At 38.2% G+C, this 23,700-nt stretch overlaps 1 protein-coding gene across 4 annotated transcripts in view; it reads left to right on the top strand.

The window, feature by feature from the left end:
- The window catches only part of MYO16 (myosin XVI), a 361,410-nt gene that overhangs the window by 78,136 nt on the left and 259,574 nt on the right, over positions 1–23,700 (top strand). For all 4 annotated transcript variants that reach the window (XM_027743477.2, XM_027743481.2, XM_027743479.2 and 1 more), the window contains exon 2: positions 19,489–19,752. In XM_027743477.2, the coding sequence (XP_027599278.2) occupies positions 19,489–19,752 (264 nt within the window). The remainder of the gene's footprint in view (positions 1–19,488; positions 19,753–23,700) is intronic.

Genomic DNA, 23,700 nt, shown 5'->3' with positions numbered 1-23,700 from the left:
CTAGTGATTATGTCACAGTTTTTAAATGAAAAATAGCAGATTGCCGTAAAAGGTTTTCTCTCCAGATTGTAGTCTTTGACGACTTAAGTGTACCAAAGACATTTTTGAAACTATTTTTAAAATACCACGTTACAGTTAAGAAACAAGTAAAGTGGTTCTTTTCTGTTTAAATATGAAATTAAGATACCCTGGAAGTATTTTAATAATTCAAGGAAAAATGATTGGTGTGGGTTTCTTCTTGTCTGTATTCAATGGGACTTGTATATGGACTGTTTCTAAAACTAGTAGGAGTTACAAGCCCAAATTCCCTGTTGATGCAGAGAAGCACAGATTAGTTTTACTGCAGCTTTAAAGGTGCATTCTAAGAATAAGTCTTAGAGCTTGTATTAAGACTTGATAAATGCAAATGAGGAATTTGCAACATAATAACTGTCTTGAAGATGTCAAAAAAGTATTGTTTAGTCTTTATTCACTTTAGAATTGCTTTCTTAAAGTGAAACTGTAGCAAATCTATATAGGCATGTGAGTGTCAATAGCATATTAAATAAGTAACTTTTCAGTGAAACCATAGGAAAGAGATGAGGATGACCATGAGGTGCTTCTATTAAAAGGTAGCAAATGACGACTATTTGGGATGTTTGTTGCATTGGTTAGAAGGCAGAGATGAAGGACTAAAACATAGCAGAGGGAAAGGTGAATGTACAGCATTAGTTCCTTCTTTTTTAAATTTGGAATTTTGATTAGTTACTTCTCAGTAAATTGGGGTATTTTATTACATAGCTCATTTCCTAAATAGTGTGCTTTAGAAGACATCGGGTGCTGGCTGGAGCCCGACAGGATGGCATTTTACTGCCTATGCTTCTCAGAATTGGCAAAAGTGCTTCCATTTTCAACTGTAATTAGTGAAGGAGAAACACTTCCTCTGTGATGCTCCTCTGAGCATTATTATTTGACTTAACATGCCAGTATGTTGCTGATATTTGTGCTTGGCAGACAGCTGGGATCAAAGATGGGCCAGGGCTGCATGCACAGTGGCAAAACTAGCAATGTTCTGAGATGTGCTGAGAACAGCTAAATCTCACAGTGGTTGGGACATGACTCTTCACACCACACTTTGCTTTTAATCCATTTCATCAATGGTTCCTGTGTCAGAAGGAAAAGACACTGAACCAGAGGAAGCGTGGTTGCAGAGCACTGTCTCTCGGTCTGCTTTGGGGAGAAGGGAAATAGCTAAAAGACACAAATTAATGGCACCTTAAAAGTAGTGTTTTATGAACTGTAATGCTATGTGCCTGACTTTTGCATGTATTTGCCTTTTTTTTTTTTAATCTCTGCAGGAATTAGGTGTGGAGATCTGAGCTGAGAAGGGCTATTCTCCTATGGCTTTAGTACCATTTTACTAATACTGTCTAATTTATTCAGTGCATTGCTCCCATTAGAAGGCTGTGAAAATGACCTATACTTCACCATGTAAGTCTCCATCTTGTCATAGTATCTTTCAGGCTGGAAGGATCCAACCTTGAAGGTCTCCAGTCCACCGTAGAATTATAACATTGGAAAAGACCTCTGAGATCGTCGAGTTTAACCATTAACCTACCACTGCCAGATCCACCACTAAACCATGTCCTTAAGCACTGTATCCACATGGTTTTTTTGAACAGTTCCAGGGACTGTGATTCCACCACTTCCCTGGGCAGCCTGTTCCTTCCAATGCTGATCACCCTTTCAGTGAAGGAATTTTTCCTGATGTCCAATCTAAAGGATTTTTCCTGATGTCCAATCTAAACCTCCTCTGCCATGACTTCAGGCCATTTCCTCTTGTCCTATCACTTGTTACCTGTGAGAAGAGACCAACACCCACCTCCTTACAGCCTCCTTTCTGGTAGTTGTAAAAAGCAATAAAGACTCCCCTGAGCCTCCTTTTCTCCAGACTAAACAACCTCAGCTCCCTCAGCCACTCCTCATCAGACTTGTGCTCAAGACCCTTTCCCAGCTCCATTGCCTTTCTCTGGATATGCCCTCCTGCTCTAAGCAGGGGTAGCTGTGTGGTCAAACCCGATTTTCTGAGACCATGCCCAGTAAAGTCTTTCATCCCAGTAATACTCTGAAATTATGCCTGCTGCAACAGTCATGTTGTCTTTAGCCGGCAGCTGCAGCATTAACACACAAGCTGTATGTGTGTCTGCCTGCTTGAGCAGCTCATGTTGTCACTACTTGTGCCCATCTCCTTTTTGCAGCCAAGTATCGCTGCTGCTCTGAGCTGTCCCTGTCTGTGCTAGTGGCTTCTCCTTGACAATCTGTGAGCATGAGCCATTTAAAAGAGAGAACAGTGGTGCATGGGAGAGTATCACATCTGCCAGCTGCTGGGTGCCATTTTATCTCGATGATTTGTGTGACAGACTGTACAAATGGATGTAATTTTGCAAATTAGGCAGCACCTTGATGCTATCTTCTCTCCTTGTATATCTAGTTATGACATAAATATCAGCATTTACATGTTATGGCATTGAGTTTCCACCTGTGCTCTGGACATCCTCTGCGGAATCTGCAGAGGGAACTAAAAGACAATACTTTACTAAGGAGGCTTAAGTTTATTATTCGAGAGTCTGATTTCTGCTGCAAATGCTATAAAGGTGCATAAATGCAAACAGAATTAAAACCTTGCTATAAGGAGTTATAGTCACACCAGATGGAAGTCTGAGCCAAGTGAATTTATCCAAATATTAAGATCATCAAATCTGAACATCTATTCTTTCTGGTTTATCTCTGCTTCCGTTTCCTTTATCTCCTTTGTATGAGTTATGAAACACTACCTTGTGCTCTGTTACAGAACAATGATTACAGGGATTTGGGATTGAAATACTAATTAGGTAAATTTTATTTAGGATTTGAAACAAGATATAAAATAAATAGAATTATTCTCTTCAACATCTAGCCCTTATTACCTTCAGCATCTGCTACCTGGCAAGGATTGTCCATGAAGAAAATTAATTAAGAGTAGAAGAACGTAAAGTCATAGAATGGTTTGAGTTGGAAGTCAGCTGAAAGATCATCTAGTTCCAACCTCTCTGCCATGGACAGGTACACCTTCCACTTGACCAGGTTGCTCCAAGCCCCATCCAACCTGGCCTTGAACACTCCCAGGGACAGGTGATCCACAGCTTCTCTGGACAACCTGTTCCAGTGCCTCACCACCCTCACAGTAAAGAATTTCTTCCTGATACCTAATCTAAACCTGCCCTCTATCAGCTTACAGCCATTCCCCCCGTCCTATCACAACATGCCCCTGTAAAAAGTCCCTCTTCAGCTCTCTTAGGTATTGGAAAGCCACAGTAAGGTCAACCCTTCTCTTCTCCAGGCTAAACAACCCCAGCTCTCTCAGCCTGTCTTCATAGGAGAGGTGCTCCCACCCTGTAATGATCTTTGTGGCCCTTCTCTGGACTTGCTCTATGTTCTTGTATATTAGAGGCCACAGAGCTGGATGCAGCACTCCATGTGGCATCTCACCAGAGTGGAGAATCATCTCCCTCGACCTGCTGGCCCCGCTTGTTTTGATACAACCCAAGACATGATTGGCTTTCTGGGCTGCAAGTACACATTGCTGGGTCATGTCCAGCTTCTTATCCACCAGCATGCCCAAGTCCTTCTTGGCAGACCTGCTCTCAAACCATTCAGCCCTCAGCCTGCATTGATACTGGGAGTTGTCCCGAGCCAGGTGCAGCACCTTGAACTTGGCCTTGTTAAACCTCACGAGGTTCCCATAGGGCCGCTTTTCAAGCTGCACTGAAAGATGCACTGAAAGTTTTGGCCTTTAAATTTTGCTGTATCCTCTTTGGATATCTTGTCATCTCAAGTATTCCTTTTTTTTCTATCTCCTAATCATAGTACTTAACAAGTCCATATACTACAGAAGTCTGTCCTTACATGACAAAAACATTGTCTTGACTTTAGTCTGCAGTGACAGAGACCTTAGTCATATACTTCATCTTGAAAGGCAGAAGCCAGCAGTAACATACTTACAGATGTCATCTTGTGGTTTTTTTCACACTAAATTCAAGGCTTTATAACAAAATTGCTCACATATTTATGAATGAGAGTAAATTCTGTGGATTATTTTTATGATTTCCATTTTGTTTAATTTTACCCCTCTTTTCCGTAGCTTGCTGTTTCAACACATTTTCTGTTTCAATAAAATTATTAACTAGTAGAACTCTCAACATAGTTGGATGAGTTTCACCCATGGTGGTGCCTGTTCCTCTTCAGCAGGGTTATGGGACAGAATGTATTGGCACATTCCCGTCTACTTTGGCGGAAAGATGTGTGTCGTTCTAAACACTCATTTAGCACTTTAAATTCAGTCTCTCTGGTTTTCCATAGGGATTCAACCAGAGTCTTGCGAGGCTCCAAACATATGTCACAGCGGTAGCTCTACCTGAACCTTATGCAACTTAGAAAGGGTTGGGGAAAGATGTGATACGATACATTAGTTTCAGTTTTCAGCAGATGGAGACTTGAACTTGATTCTCCCATGGATGAAGAAGTAATACTGTGGGTGAAACATGATACCTTCGTGTCAGCTTTCTTGGTGTGAGACAGTAAGGCCTGTGAAAATTTCATCTGTATTTCAGTAGAGTGGGTTATTAGTTTAGACTGAATAAGAAGAGAAGAGGAACCTGAAAAGAAACTTGGAGACCTGTAGTTAGTCTGTGACACAGGAATCCTTCACCTCTCTGGGAGTACAGAATGTGTGATGACCCAAGTAATGGTAACATGTAGGTATTCTGTCACACTGGATGGTTAGTGACATGAGAGAACTAGCAAAGTTCTTTAAAGTTTTCTCCTTCCTGTGAACAAGATTTCTTCTATTCCAGGGTTGGTCAGGAGGTGTTATTAATTTATTTAGTGTAAATTCTGATGTTCCAGAGAATTCTCATGTCCTCTTGAACATGTCCTCTGCCTCCAATGAAGAACTCAAGGGACAAAATAGTAACAATAGTGCAGGTGGTGGGAAGGAGAATTATAAACAGGAGGAGGATGTGTGTGCCAGTCTTTATTCAACATATATCCCATTTGTTTAGGTTGATAGTTCATGCTGGTGTCTGCTAACTCTCGTGTCATGGTTTATTTCTGCAATGAGAGCTAAGTACAGCATGGCTGCTGGAAAATACTCCTTTTCCTCGTACATCCTTATAACGCTGTGACCTGTGGCATGAGTTAAAGATTGTTACTGAAATGAGATGCTCAGCATGACTGAGAGACCCTGCCTGCTGAAAATGAGGCTGGGAGGCAGAGGCAGGAGTCATCTTCCCTGCGAGTCCTGAAAGAGTAGGAGGAGTGGCTCTGTATAATGAGCCATTGCTTGGGAGTTTTTAGGTCCTGTGAAGATACATAAAGCAATTCTGAGGGGATAAAGAGATTTTGATGAAAGATATTTGTTTGAGAAGCTTATAGTGTAAAAATTCATAAATGAATGCAAAGACAATACATGGTATTTCTTACTCCATTTTGACAGATTGAATTTGCATCAGTGATAGTGCAGACTTTTTTTTAAAAAACTTGGTCAGTATGATAATTCAGATGTCATGAAGGATATCTAAAAAATTAGGTTTATAATTATGCAGTCAAGAACAAATGGGTATTATCTTACTAACCTTGATACAAATAGAGCCACAGTTAGGATATTTTTACTTTTGTAAAAATATTTTTACTATTTGTGTCTCTGTCTTTCTCGCTGTCACCACGGGATAGGTGCAGGACAAAGGAAAATAGGAAATTATTTACCACCTATGAATGCTAGTACATCTGTACCAGCTGATGATCCTAGATGCATTTATTTACTTTTATTCTCCAGTTGCTGAGCTCATGTGACAATGAGAGAAACTCAACATTATTTTTTAATTTTAATTAATTTTCTACCTCATCTAAATTTGAAAAGTTAAAGATCATGACACCGGATGCCAGGAAAGAGGTAAAAATATCTGTATTTAGACATAGGAAGTGATACTTAGAAAAATGTTGACAACAACCAAATTATCTTGGCAATTACCATGTAGTACCAGTGATCTAATAATTTGCCAAGTGTACCTCCAAGTAAATAAAACTTTCCTCAGAGTAACAACTAACAACTTTCCTAACAATGGCAACTGCTTAGAATAGCATTTGGAAATTATATTACAATGAAGATTTATATTGCATTGGTTTTTGGAAAAATACACTTTGAAATAACAAGAGTAGCAATATTAACTTGGACAATTGAAAGCTATAACATTTCCAACTTCGTATTCAACTAAAAAAAGGTTCTAGTTATAATATTTTAGTGGAAATCACAGTCATCCACCAAATATTTATATGTCATAATTTTGTTTCTCACTGTAAAAAAAAATCTGTCATGGGAGGAAAGTTTCAGCACTTTCTGTGGAAAACTTTGCTGTGAACTTGTAAGGAAATTTTAAAGAAATCTATGATAATTTTGGTATTTGGAGTGCTTTTTTTTTCTAATGTACTAATTCTGCCAACAGCAAAGAAGTCTAGCCACCCTGAAAATCAGATGAAATAAGATTGCAAAGGTCAAAGTACCATATTTTCTCACCATATTGGCACAGCATGTGTGAAACTTCAAATTCTTATATTACATTTTTTGAGAAGATTTCTGCAAGAACGGAGAGCAGAAAAAAAAGCAAACCAACACCCCCCCAACCCTCTCTTTTTCCTCTTATGAGATTGTAGCAATATAGCCACTTTTCCTCACAAAGTTTGTGAAAATTTTGAGACTAGAAAACATATTTTCAATTGTGAAGTAGCTCCAATTAGTCAAAATTATTTTTCTTTCTTGTTTCATAGAAATTAATTTATGGCATCATGGTAAATTTGGACAGTTGCTAAGTTGCAAAACCAAACCAGAAAATATTTGCGATAATTCAATTAACACCCGCATCAAAATTGCCACAGTATAAGTGTGGTTATTTTAAAGCAAGTAAAATTTGAACTAATTCTGATTTGTTCTTAAGCAAGTGGAAATAATTAAGTCAACAGAAGTTTAGTTTGATTTGGAGCAAATAAAGAACTGTCCTAACAAGTTTTTTAATGTATCATAAAGGATCACCACCAATTGAAAAAAATTATGTTCAACTGTTTTATATTAAAAGGTGTATTTTGCATTTGTTTGCTTTCAAGCAAATGCCTTCAGTACAAACAACAGCAAAATAAGACTTGCTTGAAGAAACCCTCAAGTACTATTATTTTGACTAGTGCACATACCCTCAGCTAACAGATTATATGGATCAGTCTGTTATCACTTGCAGAAACACAAATGCAAGTAGCATCACCAAAACTGTTTTCCTTGCCAGTGCCATTCTTGTATGCTGAAGAAAACTGTCCCTGACAGCTTCCCCCATCTGTAGGATGATTCAGAGATGTGGGATGTAGTCCATTTTAAACCTCTTTTTGACCAGTAAGAATGGGACCTGGCAAGGTGTGTGGGCAGGAGGGCACAACACAGAACTAGAAGAGCACTTGGTCATTTTTTACTAGCTTTTTACCCATCTAGAATACAGACGTTCATGTAGGGTTTCCACTTGGAAGTGTACTTCACTCTCTTTTACTTCATAGTTGATTTTAAAACAAAAAATGTTATTCTTCGGAAAAAGGAAAAGATGGAGTCATATCTTTGGTTGTACACCCTATTACGAATGTCTCTCTATGCAGTATGACATTTCAGAAGAGACTGAAGCAGTATTCAGAGCACGTTGACAGGAATAGATCTGGGCCATACCACCTCAGGTTGGTGGACTCCTGCTGTGGTCCCATTTGGTGCAAATCTTGTTATGAAGTGTGACATATAAAATATATATGGGACCTTGTAAAAACATCTACAGAAAATGGAGCAATACATTAAGGTCGTATTTTGAAGGTTAATCGATGTCTTTCAAATGTGATCTCTTTACTATAAAAGCTATTAAAGCTTTCTCCTGTAAAAGTTTTGTAAATGTTGGCATCTAAGCTGATGATAAGGAAGGAGGGAGGCAGACATGTAGAAATTTTCTCTTTTATCTATCTTTGTGGGAAGAGTAGCATTGTTGTTTTCAGGTATTATTATTATTGCAGGAGGCTCTAAGAAAATAGACGAAAACAATGTATCACTGAACAATCATTTTTATGAAATGAGAGACATTTTACATTCACAGTGCACATTAATAGCTTTTTTCTAAGGTGCTTTCCTTTGCACACAATTATTTGATTTTGTTAGCTGTAGTACTAATGTTAGTTACAGAAACGGTATGGGTAAGTCATATAGACAGTTGTGAAAAGTAAAGTTCTTAAGGCAAACTAAGTGTCTTAATTCCTCTTAATCACCAATGAGTATGTAGATTTATTGTGTCTTAGAGTGACACTTTTTTGTCTTGTAAGCAGTAACGCTGGAGCTGCCATAATAATTTCTCTTTGATTTCTATTTCAGTTTCTTCAATAGCTGTGAAGCATTATTTATTTTTGTCCAGTTACTTCCTAAGTAAAGGAGTTTGAAGATTTGTGTAGATTATAGTCCATCCTTTGACTCTATGCTCTTTTTCAGTTGGTGAAATGAGCTGAAGCTGTTCGCTTGTTTCTTCTTCCACTCTCTTCTTCTTTCTTCTTCTTCTTCTTCTCCTTCTTGTCCTCCTTCTCCTCATCTTCCTCCTCTATATTTCCCCATTTTAATTTAACCCAGAAATGAAATTACTATGCATGTTAACAATCAAGTGTGACTGTGCTTATCTTTGCTTCTTTTTCTTAATACGTACGTGCCATACAGCTGTGCTGTAGTATTATGTGACCACAAGTATAATGGTAGATGGTAGATGTGGAAGGCAACCTTACAGACTATTGTAAACTCTGTTGTCAAGATGGCTGCTAACTGCTTTCATTTTCATTTATCCATGAGAATGCAGCTCAGACTAGCAACCACAGCCATAGCCCAGGCTTACCTAGGACATACCCAATAACTACCCTCCCAGTGCAAGGGAGAGAAGCCTTTCAGATGCCAGTGTGTAGTTCTACATTCCAGAAATTCTCATGCATTGCTTCTCCACTTTACTGGCAGGTTCTCTTTACAGAACTTCACAGGGCTATTTGGAGCTGTCAGGGCTGACTGAGTGAGTTGATCTGAGTGCCAGAAACATTGAGCTGCAGTGCCCACATTGGTGCTTTGTGTGGCTGTCCACCCAGTACACCAAACAAGGAATCTAGTGGTTTTACCTGTTAATCTCATCCATGCGTGCTATTTTTATCTCGGTACTCTGCCTAAGTCTGCACTATATTAAATTAATTTTATTGTTCCAAATTCCCTTCATTTTTATGCTATATAATCTTTCTTTTTCCCTTTCACTCTTTAAGTTTCTGTTAACTTTTCTCTCTCCTTAGTCACTGCTTAGCTAAGCTATGCATATTTAATTCTTTTCATCTTTCCTCATAAATCACTCCCTCAGGCCCCAGAAGCATTTGTGGTAGTTTCTTTTGAACTGCTCCAATTTGAGTGTCTAGAATTGAATACAATATTCTAGATAAGTTGCCTTTCTGCAGAAAGGAGGAGAGCCTGCTTCCAATCATCTCGCTATTTAAAAACTGAGGCGGCAGTCCCTTGATGTACACTGAACAGTGACCAAAGGCCTACATATTAGGTCAGTTGCAGAATTTTTGTTAGCTGCAGTGTGCTGTAAACTACTTTTCCATCTGCTTTTACTTTACAATAATCTCTGTAAATTATTAGAGTGCATGTAGAACCACAGTTCACTTGGCATAGGATTTCCTTTCCTCTGTGCTTGCCAGTCCTTATGGTTAGGCCTGTGAACCAGTGTTTCCCTTGTGGCTTTTAACTCTATGATGTATGATACTCAATATCGTCTTTGTCTTCGTTCACATATATTTTTTTTTTTTGTACTGAATTTTATTCATTCAGGCTTTTTCGAATTTTGATTTATGTGTTTTTCTTCTGTGTTTTCTGTACTTCTCATATGCTATATGCCTCTTGATCCCTGGCATATTTCCAGCCTAACTAGTGATATCTGAGAATATCTGTGATGGAAGAATTTTCCCAGATTTTCTGATTTCTTGTTTCTTTATTCAAGCAGTAAAACAGTTGATTGTCGCTGCTGCTGTTTAACTTACCTGGGGGATGTTTCAACTGTAGTTTTGACTTCTTCTCACTGTGCACCTATGTGTTAAATCACTCTTCCAAGTTGCAGATTTACAAGTATTAGCAACAGTCATAGTGTTTTTCATCACTTATTGTGATGAGTGTATAACAAGCCCTTTATATTATACTGTGATGACAGAAAGAATTTTCCAGTGCAACTGTTCCCAGGTGCACATCCTCCCCTCCTCTCTGCCCTCTATCTGAAAGTGTGGACCAGAGTTGAATGTGTTATTACATCTCCATTTACTGCACTGTAAGGAAATGACCATTATTTTCAAAGCTTAGTTGCAACTTCATAAGTTTTGTATTGCAGCCAAACAAAGACAGCTAGGTCTGTGCAAGGACTAGTAGAAGCTATTTTTTTCTAGAGGACTTCTCTGGGATATTCTGTGAGAAGAGATGAATGGGTTAATGCGTTTTACTCCTATCTGAGAGTGTGCAGTCTTTTCAGTTGGAAACTCTCAGTGCTCCAGAGCAGACAATGGTGTTTTAGTTTGTTTCACAAAAGGTTCTGATGTTTGCAGGAGAAAGTACTTGAAGTATGCTGTGGTTTGTGGGAATCCAGACTGCACCTTTGTCTCATTGTCCAGGGGAGTATAGGGAGTATAGAAGGATGACGGCAGTAGAGAGGCTATTGAGATAGCAGCTTTACCAAAATAAACAGTGTTCATTTTGCTTGCATTCATGCAGTTTCTGGATGTGGTCCACAGATGAGGACTGCTGCTCTGGGATATACAGACTTCCTCACAAACCATTCAGACTTTTGAGTTCCCTGTGCTTCAAGACAGGCAAAAGGAAATAATAATGATTATTTTTATTTCTAAAAAATGGAAAGAACCACTTATGCATGTATTTGAAACCCGTGTTTTATCACACCAAAGGTCAATGCACAGGCAAACAGTTTGGCTACATTTGTTGAATAAGCTGGCACACAGTTAATGAATTTTACTTAGAACATAAAATATCTGTATGTTACAGACTGCTACATAGCATAAATCACAAACGACAGGGTAGAGCCCTCCGTTATATTTAATTAGATATTATTCAGGCTCTCTTCTATCACTACAATGGCAAGATCCCAAAGTGGTTGATTCTTTGATTTAAATATAATAAATTTTTATAGAATCCACTATAACTTCACTGAATTGCTGATAGATAGGTAGCAGAGTCTATTAGAAAGCATGTAGAGTTGATTAATAGTCTGATAAGTAACTTTTACTTGGTATCAAGCTGGAAATTGATTGCAGATCCTGCTTACCAGTCTAGTCACATCAAAAGGCTCCTGAAGAGCATCACACGGGAGTAAGGTTTTATAAGAGGATGGTTGCTCAAATATGCTCAGGATTGCTCTTCAACAAAGACAGAAGTGGGTATTAAACAGAAATTGAGGAAGCTTTGTGTATCATGCCATTTAAAAGACCTGTTTCCTATTACACCTGAAAGAAGCTCTGTGAAGCCGAGAACAGAAGAAGCACATCAGTTCCTTTACTGCAATGTAGTTTATTCTCAGAGGACCTGGCATTAATTGAATTCTTTGAATTCTTTAGAAGGTAAATAGTTTACATTTATACTGCTCCCTCATGATTATCTGCTTTTGGGGTGGGAAGGGATACCAAGAAAAAAGAAAAGGACTAAGTTCGTTGCTACGGTGAGCAGAGCACTACTGACCTGATGAAAGCGTTTTAGCTGTGAAAGTCAGGCTGAGTGGTCACGAGCACCACGATTCAGTCACAGCTTAATAAATGCAATGGAGAGGCTGTTCACATGGTAAGTAATTTTTTCTGTGCTGAACAAAGGATTTTCAAATCTAAGTAGTTTAATACTGACCTTAATGCTGCAATTTGAGATGGATTTAAACTAAGCTAGCCCCTTCTGTGGCTAGGAAGTATTTCTTTTTGAAACTGGAAGATGAGTAGACAATACATAATAATTTGTGAAGAGGACACCTGTAAAAAATGCGTTGGTCTGTGGTTCAGACACCATGACTTTGGTTAGGCTATAATATTTTTATCACTGATTTCATATGGAATTCAGTTCAGGTGCATAAATACTAATAAATTATTATTTCTAATTTAACATAATACATTTAAATAATATTCATTGCTAGTAGCAGAAAATCGTCCCATATAGTGAAGTCATTATGTCTAACAGCAAAGTGCATTGCTGAAAGGGTCAGTGCTTTAGTTTCTCATCTGATTTCTGTTTGAAAACGTGGAGTGTACGTTAATGTAGCTTTTTGAACTAGATGAAGCTGCACTGATTTACACCATCCATGTACCTAGGTCTGTAAGTGCCAAAGCATTTGCTGCTCACTACATGCCTTTTCCACATTACTTTGTTAGTACTGTGATTATGTTTAGCTATCCAGCTATAAAAGTATTGTACAGTAGTACAGTCCTTATTAAAAACAATGACTTGATTTATTTAATGAATACCAATCTATTTAACAGTTCACTGAAAATGTTGAAATTTTGAAATATTTTATATTTCAGGACAATTTCAGGTATCTAAATTAGAATGTATGTGTTTAATTGCAGTTGTGAAGAGGGGCTGGTATCATTATCTTTAGCAAGAACAGACCAAGAGCGGAGCTGAAGTGTCACAGGACCTAAATTAAACATAATGTATATTTCGGAGGTTTTTTTACCCTTTTTCCTATAGTGAGATCAAGATGCTTAGAATATTGTTTAGGTAGCAGTCTCAAGCAATACATTTTCAGAATCTCAGATTACCATTTTTCCAGATATTTTAAGCCCTCTGCACTTTGTTTCAATGCTGTAAAGACCACAGTCTTACAAATATCTGGAAGTTTCATTATTCATTGTTTAAAATATCATCAAAATCAACATAAATGTTTACATAAAGGTAAGCATGTGCCTTAGTATTTGGAAATTTGCAATTTCAAGCAAATCATTCTGTGTCACTTTGCTTGAGATGCTTGCTGCATTGAGCAATGTCAGCAGTTTGGATATTTGCCTTTAATGAAGAGATACTTTGTGAAACACACTATTCCCAGGGTACAAGACTTTTACTTACTTCTCTGAATCACAATGGCAAATGAGCAAATATTTATGTCACATGAAAAGTCACAATACATCTGAGCAGAGAGGAAAACTATGAGAACATGTATGTAGGCATTCCAGTTGCACATTCTGGAAATGAATTCTGACCTGTGCCCCAGATTAGACAGGAACATAATCACCCCCATGTCATGTGAATTACCATCTGAGGCACATTTTTTTAGGATGACTAGTATCCCAATTTAAATGCCAGAGTAAGTGACTAAAATTAATTAACATAAAACCATAAGTAACAGAAGTATGAAGGAAACTGAAAATAAGTGTGGCAAAAATGTTCCTGCATACTGTAAAGTTACTTGGGCTTAAGTCACTTGCAGGAGATGGAAGAAAATACCTGTGGCAATCACATTCTTTCTCTCTGTTTGTGTCCCATCACCCTTCCCGTGCTCTTGGTGCTGTTCAGGAGCTGGTGCTTGTAGTGCCACAAAATATTCCCTCTCTCATCTTCACAGTGAGAACTAGTGACAATTCAAAGCAAACATTTCCTTTTTACTCAGACATCTCTTGTTTGTACAGGCAGGATTAAGCTCATAATTTGTGTTGTGATGCAGTTAGCATCTGTCCAGTGGTGAGTAAATTGCTACAATTTTATGAACAGGTTGTTTTGTAGCTATGATTCTTCTTTTTCTTGTGGTCCAGGGTGGACCCAGGCAATGAAGCAGCTCTACACTAACAGGCATCCTTGAAACATTTTTTTTCTGTTGGTTACAGAGGTAATGATTTCCTTTGTCCTGTACTAGTTAATAACCAATGCAATACAATAAAAAATTATCTGGTTTTGATATTTCAGTGTTTCATAAAGGTTTTTGTATTGTGTGCTTGTATGGAAGATGCAGACCTTAAAACTGTATATATACCAAGAATCTTGTTTATTCTAGTTGTTTTTGTCCAGAATATCTCATTAAATAACTTGGTAAGCTTTTTCAGTTTTTTGATGGGAGACACTGCCAATGTGTTATCTGGTGCAATATACCATGACAATGACAGTGACCTTATTGAATCACTGTACATAACTGTAATTCGTCATACACTGAGGCAAGAACCACATAAAATAATCTTCAAACATGATATCTTATATCATGAGATATAAACTCCTATGCAGATTGATTCAGAAGGCAACCTTTCTCGCTACCAGCAAACCTTTCCTTGTGTTACCGCACTGCCTCCTGACTAGCATACTCAAAAACAACTCTGTTTGAGAACATGTTTTTCATATATCTTCTGCTATTTGAATGGGTCTCATACAGTGTTTTTTTCCAGTTCATTATGCCAGTTTGTGCCATTTTTCTCATATAAGGAAAAGGAAAGATGGACAGACTTGCTGCACATGTTACCCTTTAAGAGGTTCTCTAGTAGCTTTGCTTTTGAGTCTGTAGCTGAGTTGTCAATCTCTAAACAGTAACAGTTTACATCTGCCTAATAAAGTTGTGGATTTTAGCACCTCTTTTTTTCCTGGAGGTTTCCTTTACAGTGGAAGTTGTTGCTGCTGTTGGCAGTGCTCTGTTAGGACAGAGTAGTTGGCATACTTCGAATGGTGGAGCTTAATCCTGAGGATTGAGTTGACAGAAACTTCGGGTAGTTCAACAAGGGAAGTGCATATTTTCATGCCTGAGGCAAACTAACCCTGCGATTCGGTATGGGCTGGGAACTGCCTGACCTGAGCTCCAACCCTGCTGAAGAGTTTGCAGGGGTTACAGTGGGCAAAAAGTTGAATGGAAGCCAGCCCTACACACTGATGATGAATCAGGCAAACCACGTAGTGGGCTATACTAGGAGGTGTACAACCAGCAGTTGGGGGGAACTCTTTATCTGCTGCTACATGGGGCTAGTGAAGCTGCACTTGCAAGTATGTGTTTAGTCTTGGTCCCCCCAGTGTAAGATGGACCTTGAGGAAGTGGAGTGGGGGCAGCAGAAGGATTACTAACAGACATGACAAAGCTGAAGGCTTCTCAGTAGTGACAATAGTAACAAGACCACCAAAAAAAACAAGGTATTTTTGATAGAAGACAGTGTAGCACTGAAACGGTTTACCCAGAGAACTTGCAGAATCCGTTGATGGAGGTTTTCAAGACTGCTAGACAAGACAAGGTTATCTGATCCAATGTTGGTGACTAACTCCCTGCTCCAAGTGGTACTAAGCGGTCCATGGAATTTCCTCCAGATCCATGTCTATAACCCTCCTGGGTTTGAGTTGAGCTCTCTCGAGGCGTTCTGCCTCTTGTGCCGTTGTTGATTCCCCTGCTCAGTAGGCCAACACAGATCTGCCTGGTTCTAAAACTGGGACTGAATGTTGCATGCCTTAGAGATGAGCACCTGAAGGATTAATTCAGGGAGTTTGCCTTGTCTGCATCTATACTATGTTGTTTAATCCAGGCTTAATCTAACAAGGTTGCTGACCTGCAGCTGTTACATCTACAGTGAGATACTGATATCATCTGGGATGTACCGGGTTCCAGATGTGCTGAGAGAAGAAACTCCCATCTGCAATTCATTACTTTTCAGCTGAGAACAGTGCCCTAATGGATGGAGGTCTTTTGTCAATCAGCCTGAATTGTTTGACTCCGGCCACACGCTGGAAACTGCTATGTGAGGCCAGTTTTGGCAGTCAAGCACTGTTCTTCATGGAGCAAATAGATGGACATTCATACAGGCTGAAGTCATCCCAGTGGAGAGGCAGAGGACACAAAGAGGCACATCCTTCCTGAAACTGGAATTTGGCTGTGTGAGCTCATCTTTGCTGTGTTTGACCAAGACATTAAGCTAATTTGTTTGATTTCTCACCCTGGATGAGAAGAGCACTGTGGTTACAGAGATGTCCTACAGCTTGCATCAGTGTCAGCTGTGATGTGGCAGTGAACACTGCCAGTTCCTCCTAAGAGAGAGGCTACATGTGAGCTAAGCTGAGGAAGAGCAAGGATATTGCTAAACTCTGTGGGCATGACTACTTGAAATATTTTGTACATAGCAGAACATTCTTAATAGGGAAGATTTGCAGTTCGCTTATTCCCCAGTCCTGTCATGAGAGAAAGATGCAGTTGCAAACTACCTCATGCTGAGGATGGTCTGAGTACAGATCTTTTATGTGATTAAATGCTCTTAACACTGAGATTGAAACAGGGAATAAAGTTACATCTTCTGCAGCTTTATGGAGCTGCCCTTTCATTTCCTTGTCTCTTCCAATGAGGAAATACAAGAAATAAACCATATAATTTTTGCTATGAAGTAAAACATATCATTTAAGGTCAAACGGAAAATTTTATTTTTTACAGAAGGAGTTGATGGCTTTTGACATGCAGGAAGAAAGGGTTTGTGTTTTGGCTTAATGCAAGCCAATACTTGTTTCCAGTTTTTGGGTTGACAACTCATTTTCTTCTAAGAAGAAGGGCATGCTAAGAAAGGAACAGAAATTATAGGGAGAGGTTAGCCTATGTTAAAAGAAACTGTTTGAACCTGACCCATAGAATTATATTCTATGTCTGCGTCTGTCATGGAGTTTCCAGTAAGACCCTCTGGGTACTCTGGATAAATGTGTGCTCCTCAATTTTGGGAAGTCTGGTTTGAGACCTTGAGTTCTAATTCATGGTGAATACATATAATATATAATAGAGTATATAATATCTATTATATATTATTTGTGTTACATGAAATTTATAATATAAAATAATATAACAAATAATATAGGAAATAATTATGTTATAGATAGTTTATAGAGTGATTGGCATGCAGACCTAGGACTATCACTTTGATAATATTTTATTATGGTTTTGTGATTCATAATAGTTTATAGAATACTATGCCTTTAAAGCAAAACAAAACATGTCAAGAAATGAACACATAATTCTTGAACTGGTTGCCCAAAATTAGTGCTTTAAAAAGAAAATAATTGTCCTTCAGTTCTTCTACAGAGAAAGAGAACGCAGATAAGAATGTTCCTTTGTCCGTCTTTTTAAATGAAAATAAAGAAATATTTGTGAAGCTTTCATGTGTTGTGATGATGTGAGCTTTACAAAAGCCTGTTGGGAAATTATGAATTATGCCTTCAGAGCAGGGTTTGAATGGTACTCAGTAGATTAAACACATATCAAACAACAAGGAGAAAACAAAGTGGTCATTTAGTCAGCACTACTCAGGTAGTGCCCTGAATGAGGTAGGGGTCCTTTGATAATGTAACTGCATATATAGCACAACAGGTTGCACAGTAATGCTTAATTGTGGTATTTCTTGACTGCCCAAGGTGAATTGAGTCTGCATCCCCTTCAAAGAGGCCTTCCTTCAAACTTAAGAGAAAACCTCCCTCATCTGGGCTGCAGTCAATCCTTAGAGATTACAAATTTGAGCACCTAGCCCACATATGAAGGAAATTTATACATATAAAGTAGAACATGAGAATCAGAAGTGATTGGGTTGTCCTTAGCCACCACATCAAAAGGTCTTAGGGTAGGTTGGTGGGCATGTCGTTGATAGATGTGGGTTCATATTCAAGGACTTCGGCAATAAAATTATCTGACAGTCCGCTAGACTCCTTTTGTAACATAACAGTCCCCTGAAAAGCAACTAGCAGCATGTAGTCTCCTAAAGTCTTCAGTCTCAGTGGAAAAGAGAACATATTGCAAAAGAACATCAGTTTTATTGCAATGTCATGGTAACCTGTTATTGCAATTTAATGGTAACAGCAAATGAGGAATCTGACTTAAAGGTAAAGCTATGAATATTAGGAATAACTGATTCAAAGACACATTTGTGATCAGTTTCCACATGAAGATTTCTGTATCTGGCAGTTTCAATAGAAGAATCAATTTTGAAAACTCTATACAGTGAAAATTTTTAAAATTTTAAAAAAAAAAGATATACACATAGTTAGGAATCTGAAATTACTTTGATATTTTTGATAGTTGCCTGAGTACCCAATGCACGCTAATGAACTCTTTGTAATTATGATATGATGGTTTTTCTTCTCACTGAATACAGGGATTTACCAACTGAAAGCAAGATGAAAATTAATAAAAAAGGACCATGGGCATCAGTCTGGCATTTCTCTTCATAATAGTTTCTTGTTTGTAAGCAAATGTGAGCTACTTGAATTTGTTGAAATATTTAGATATTTTGCCCATCTCACATTTGAATTTTTAGACCACTTTCTATTCACATTTGTTCACATAAACTGAGGTCATCATGGCTAGGCTTTGTGAACGAAGATTTGGGAAGGGCTCTACCCATGTGTTACAAGTGCGCTGGTGGCTATTAAGGCCAATACAAGATAGGCATGTCCAGTTGCAAAAGGCACAGCAGAAAGACTCCTTAGGTGGTATATTCTGCAAGACACGATTCTTTCTGCGTTGTCTTTTCTCCTCAAGAGTGATCCTGCGTGCTTTCTCAAAGGCATCAGCAGCGTTATAGATGGTGTGTCTCCAGACCTCCTGATTGGAGGCCAGAGTAGACCAGTTATGTTGATCAATATAGCCAAGGCTGAGATGTTGTTTCAGGGAGTCTTCTCTTCGGGGCTCCTCTTGTGCGGCAGCTGGTGGTAAGTTCACCATAGAGCAAGGTCTTAGGGAGGTGGTGGTCCTTCATCCTTGAGACATGCCCTGCCCAACGCAGCTGTGTTCTCAGCAACATGGCCTCAATACTTGTGATTGCTGCTTGTTCTAGAACAGACGTGTTAGTCACATAATCTGATCAGTGGATTTTTAGGATTGTACAGAGGCAGCATTGATGGAAGCGTTCTAGGAGTCGCAGGTGGTGGCGGTAGATGACCCATGATTCAGATCTCTGTAAGAGAGTAGACAGTACTATGGCTCTGTAAATGCTGATCTTTGTACTTTTCTTCAAGTGTTTATTTCACCAAACTCTTTTATGAAGCTTTCCGAAGGCACTATATGCCTTTGCTAACCTGTTGTCTATCTCTCCGTCAATCTTACCGTCCGAGGAGATGAGGCTACCTGGGTAACTAAACTGCTGGACTGATTTGAGCTCTGATTGGCCAATGGTGATATGGGGATGATGGAAGACTTCCATCATACCAGTTCACATAAACTGAGGTAGCTTTTAAAAAAATGCATCAGTGATGTAATGGGATTAATTATATGTTGTTTTCAAAAAGTAAATGACAATGACATATGCTCTCTATGTGGAGCTCACGTGGTAGACTTATACATAGTTAGAACAACAAAATAATTGGTGGAGGTTTCATGGCACATTTGAAAGCATGATCTAGATTTGTCTGCCTTCAATTTCTTACAGGCTGTTTCCAGCTATGTAATGTTTTTCGGACCCATGAGATGGAAATTGAGCAGTGCTTGCTGGAATCCCTCCCTCTTGGCCAGCGGCAGCGGCTGGTGAAGCGGATGCGCTGCGACCAAATAAAGGCATATTATGAACGAGAAAAAGCTTTCCAGAAACGGGAGGGCTATGTGAAAAAACTGAAACATGGAAAGAATCATCGAGTTCGTTTTAATCTTACTGATATGATACAGGATGCGATCATACGTCACGATGATAAAGAAGGTATGTAGTAATGTTGAAGTGTTTTTCTTCTTTTGTACAGAAAAAGTTTCAGAGGAAAAGCTCCCTTGTTCTACTCACCTGTCTTTAGGTAAAATACAATTTTACATGATAGTAATCATAAAGTGATTGCCTCAATAGAATATGCAGGCATGTATTGCATACGACATTGTAGCTTGTTACTGAAATGAATGAGGTGCAGAGAATAAACCTTCAGAAACCTAATTAATTTATTTTGAGGTTAATATATGTATAAACTAATATATTTAAAACCAAGTAAGGACTATAATTCTGTGATTATGTGTGGCCTCTTATATACCTACCTATGGCTATAGAATTTAACACAAGTTACTTTGAAAATTAGGTTCTCTCTAATAGCTTAATGTCTTTCTTGTATTGAGGTGCCCAAAACTGCACACAATATTTAAGGTGAGGTCGCACCAGTGCAGAGAAGAGTGGGACCATCTCCTCCCTTGGCCAGCTGGTAATGCTGTGCCTGATGCCCCCCAGGATACGGTTGGCCCTCCTGACTCCCAGGGCACTGATGACTCATATTGAGTTCACTCCTGAATCTTCATTTATTTATACATTTGTTCTGACTGTCACTGGGGTGTAGCCCTGCATGTTTAGATCTTAACAGGAAATCAGTCAAAAAGCTCTTCTTTTCAAGTGAGTGCCCAGAGCATCATTTATAACTAAGTTACAAATAAAATTCACAACCTTTTATTTCACTCTCCTAGTGTGTACAGGGATGATAAGTGAAAATATTCTTCCTCCATGTTTCTGTAGCTCCTAATGTTCTCTAAAAACCAAACAGAATACCAGATATGACTTCTAGCATTCTGTAAAAGTCGGATACTTGAGGCTATTTTTGACATATACACTGAAGAAATGTAGTTTGCTTATTGCAGTGGTGGTGGGGCATCAACAGTCTTTTATGTTGCATATACTTAGCCTTGAGGCCTCCTGAATCAGAATATGAAGTTCAGCAACTGCTGAGACTGAAGCATGAGCATAAAGGGAAGATACCTCAGGCAGAGGACAGTAAGGTGAGGGAAAAACAGGAATAGTGTCCTGCACTTGAAACAAATAAAATAGGTCGCCAGAAGCAAATAGCCTGCAGATAACCCAATAGCAGTAACAGTGCTGTCATGAATTTGTGGTACTTTCCAAGGACTATGAAAATTGTGATTGTTGTCTTTAAGCAGTTTGGGGACCTGCGAGTACCTGTCTACTGTGTTTTTAGACAAATGTTCCCAGAGCCTGTTTGCTTTGAGGTGAAAAATGCTATATTAAGAACTATTATCATGTAAACCAATAAAAACAAAAATTAAAAACAAAAGTTGAAACTCATAGACATGAAAAGTGCTTTCCTACCAATGTTGTTGAATGGAACATCCAACCATGACTCTTTAGTGAATATATGTACGTTAGAATTTCTGTTCAAATTAGACCTATGGTTTTGTAGAGAACATCACATCCAGTTACTGTGTTTGGTCTTGTTTTATGGAGCATATAAAGTAGATTCCTTTCAGGGAAAACTGGACTGGAAGATGTGGTCTAGAAGTACACCTAATGCTTAAAAACAGTAATGAGTTTTTTTTTAGACATAGCCTAAAGTAATCCCACTGAAACAGGTATAGCTGGGGAAGTTGAGCTTTTGTCACCCCCTGTTTTCCTTGTCTATTTAGTAGTATTTCACAGTGTGCTCAGGAATCAACAGCATTGCAAAATATGCTCAGTTTGAATACAGAGAAGCCAATTCAGTAATAAGTATTTTTAAAATGCTTCTCTTTGGAAAAGCTGGGCATTGAATAAACATTTTTTAAAAGGTAATTCAGTGCAATTAAGTAGCAGAGAGGTACTTAAGATGATTTAGAAAAAACAATGTAATAACTTAGAATAAAATCTCTTTTACTATATGAAGATAAGTTGTTATCCCAGATCCCTAATGGGATCTGGGCTGATCTGAATGTTTTGTATTTTGGAATAAATATGAAAAGCAATCAAGATGAGAAATTAGAAAATTTTCAAAAATTCAGTTTTGTTTACTCAACGGGGTATTTTAATGCAGTTCCAATGTCTTTAGTTTTAGAAATAGTATGATTTTCAGTCTGGACATTTGGTTAATAGTGAGATATCTAATGGTAAGTGTAAAGGTGTGGTACAGCATATTCAGTACTCAAATAGCTGTAGTTGATTAAATTCTATCAGGCAGCACCTTTCCTTGTGAGCAGTTAATTTTGTGAGTTTGAAGTGCAATGGTTTTGAAGAGAGAATTCCACTCAAGGTATACCATAACTTATCTGATTGTGAATAAGCCTGATCCTGCCATTCGGGATGTACAGACAGACTGTGGTGTCCAAGAAGAGGACTGTGCAATCTGGATACTTTAAATTAAATAACTGGATACACATAGATGGAGTCAATTTTGTGATGGAACTGTGAATGTTTTTGTGGCCCTTGGGTTCAAAGTGTGTATAAGTCCCTAGGCTTCACAGCTTTTAGGGTGTGGGGTTTTTGTAAAATAAAACTGAATATCTCAGGGCTAAAATACAGTTTTCTTCTAGTTTTACCCTTGCAAGAGTGTATAGAACAACAGAATTATGAAGGAGTAGGTTTTTCAACAAAGAATTGAAGCTGGGACTATTTTCTTCAATTTTTAGATATACTTAGGAAATGTTTACAAATCTTGGGCTTTCACACACTTTACCAACAACTATGTGCTTCCTCCATCTTTAAATTGAAACACTTCCCAAGTCTGACTGTTTCGCTCCTCTGAGACTGTTAAGCAGAATCCTGTTTTTTAATGAGTCCTGGAGAAGTTTTACTTGTTTGGGGGTCTGATTATAAAAAATCTATGTCACTAACACAAACTGATTAAGTAGAAAATGTGGATACTTTGCATGAAGATCATGGAAGACCAACAAACCCAGGAGGATTTGTAGAGAGTGATCAAAACGGAGATGAAGAACTATGAGAGTTATACAATGTTCACGTCCAAACAGATTTGCATGCAACTTTCAGCAAGAAAGAACACTCATTTTATAGGTGTAAAAGACAGTTAAGAGGGGTGTTTTACAGCTCTGTGAAGGAAATGCAAAAAACCGTAGTATAGAAAGTGGAAATAGGACACAACATTAGAACAGGATAGAAGTATCTTCCCAAGTGAAGTCCAGGGGTTCATTTCTTCTGTGTCATAAACTATGTAGACTGGACAGCACATTTTGAAATGGTGAGTAGTAGTCTGGTTTGGTAGGTGAGATAAATTAGATAACATGAATACAGATGAATTTATAATGTGTCTAGTGCAGAGACGTTTTGCACCTGAGTCTGTTCAGAATTTCACTCTTACAAATTCATTGTCTTTGTCATTAATGAAAAATGTAATATACCTTCCGGACAATTACTGTAGCAGCTGCTACTGTGCACAAAACGTGTTGCTGATACTGCCTACTAATAGGTGTGATCAGGAGTTTGCATTAAAATTAATTTTAGAATGGGCTTTTAGAAATTTTTCTCAGTGAACTGCTTTGTCTCAAATTCAGAAATTAAATATATGTTCATTATATTTCTCAAAAAGTTAAAAATAGTGAAATATTGTATCTTTGCTCTTTTTGTAGGCATTTTAAATTATTAATTATATTTTTTACTTATTATTCCTATTATTTAGTATTTTATCTGACCCAGGGAGATGGAAGAGGAATCCTCCTTCTCTTTCTCCTTGCAGCTTCCTGCAATTTCTCTCATTTAAATCAATGTTTTTGGTGCAGTTGGTGGGCTACATTCACCCACACTACTAATAGTGAACATTGCAGCTATCATTCTCAATGATGACATATATAGAAGCAGAAACTGATGAATAAGTGAATCTGTTTTCTGACACTAATTTTGTACATCTCCACTGCTAGCAAGGGAATAGTTGTAGTTCATTTTCCCTTAAATCCTATA

This window comes from Pipra filicauda, unplaced genomic scaffold (genome assembly GCF_003945595.2).
Source record: "Pipra filicauda isolate LSUMZ 115617 unplaced genomic scaffold, ASM394559v2 scaffold115_size4368891_pilon, whole genome shotgun sequence".
Taxonomy (NCBI): Eukaryota; Metazoa; Chordata; class Aves; order Passeriformes; family Pipridae; genus Pipra; species Pipra filicauda.
The sequence above is the reverse complement of the archived record's forward strand: the minus strand, read 5'-3'. Positions and strand labels throughout refer to the sequence as shown.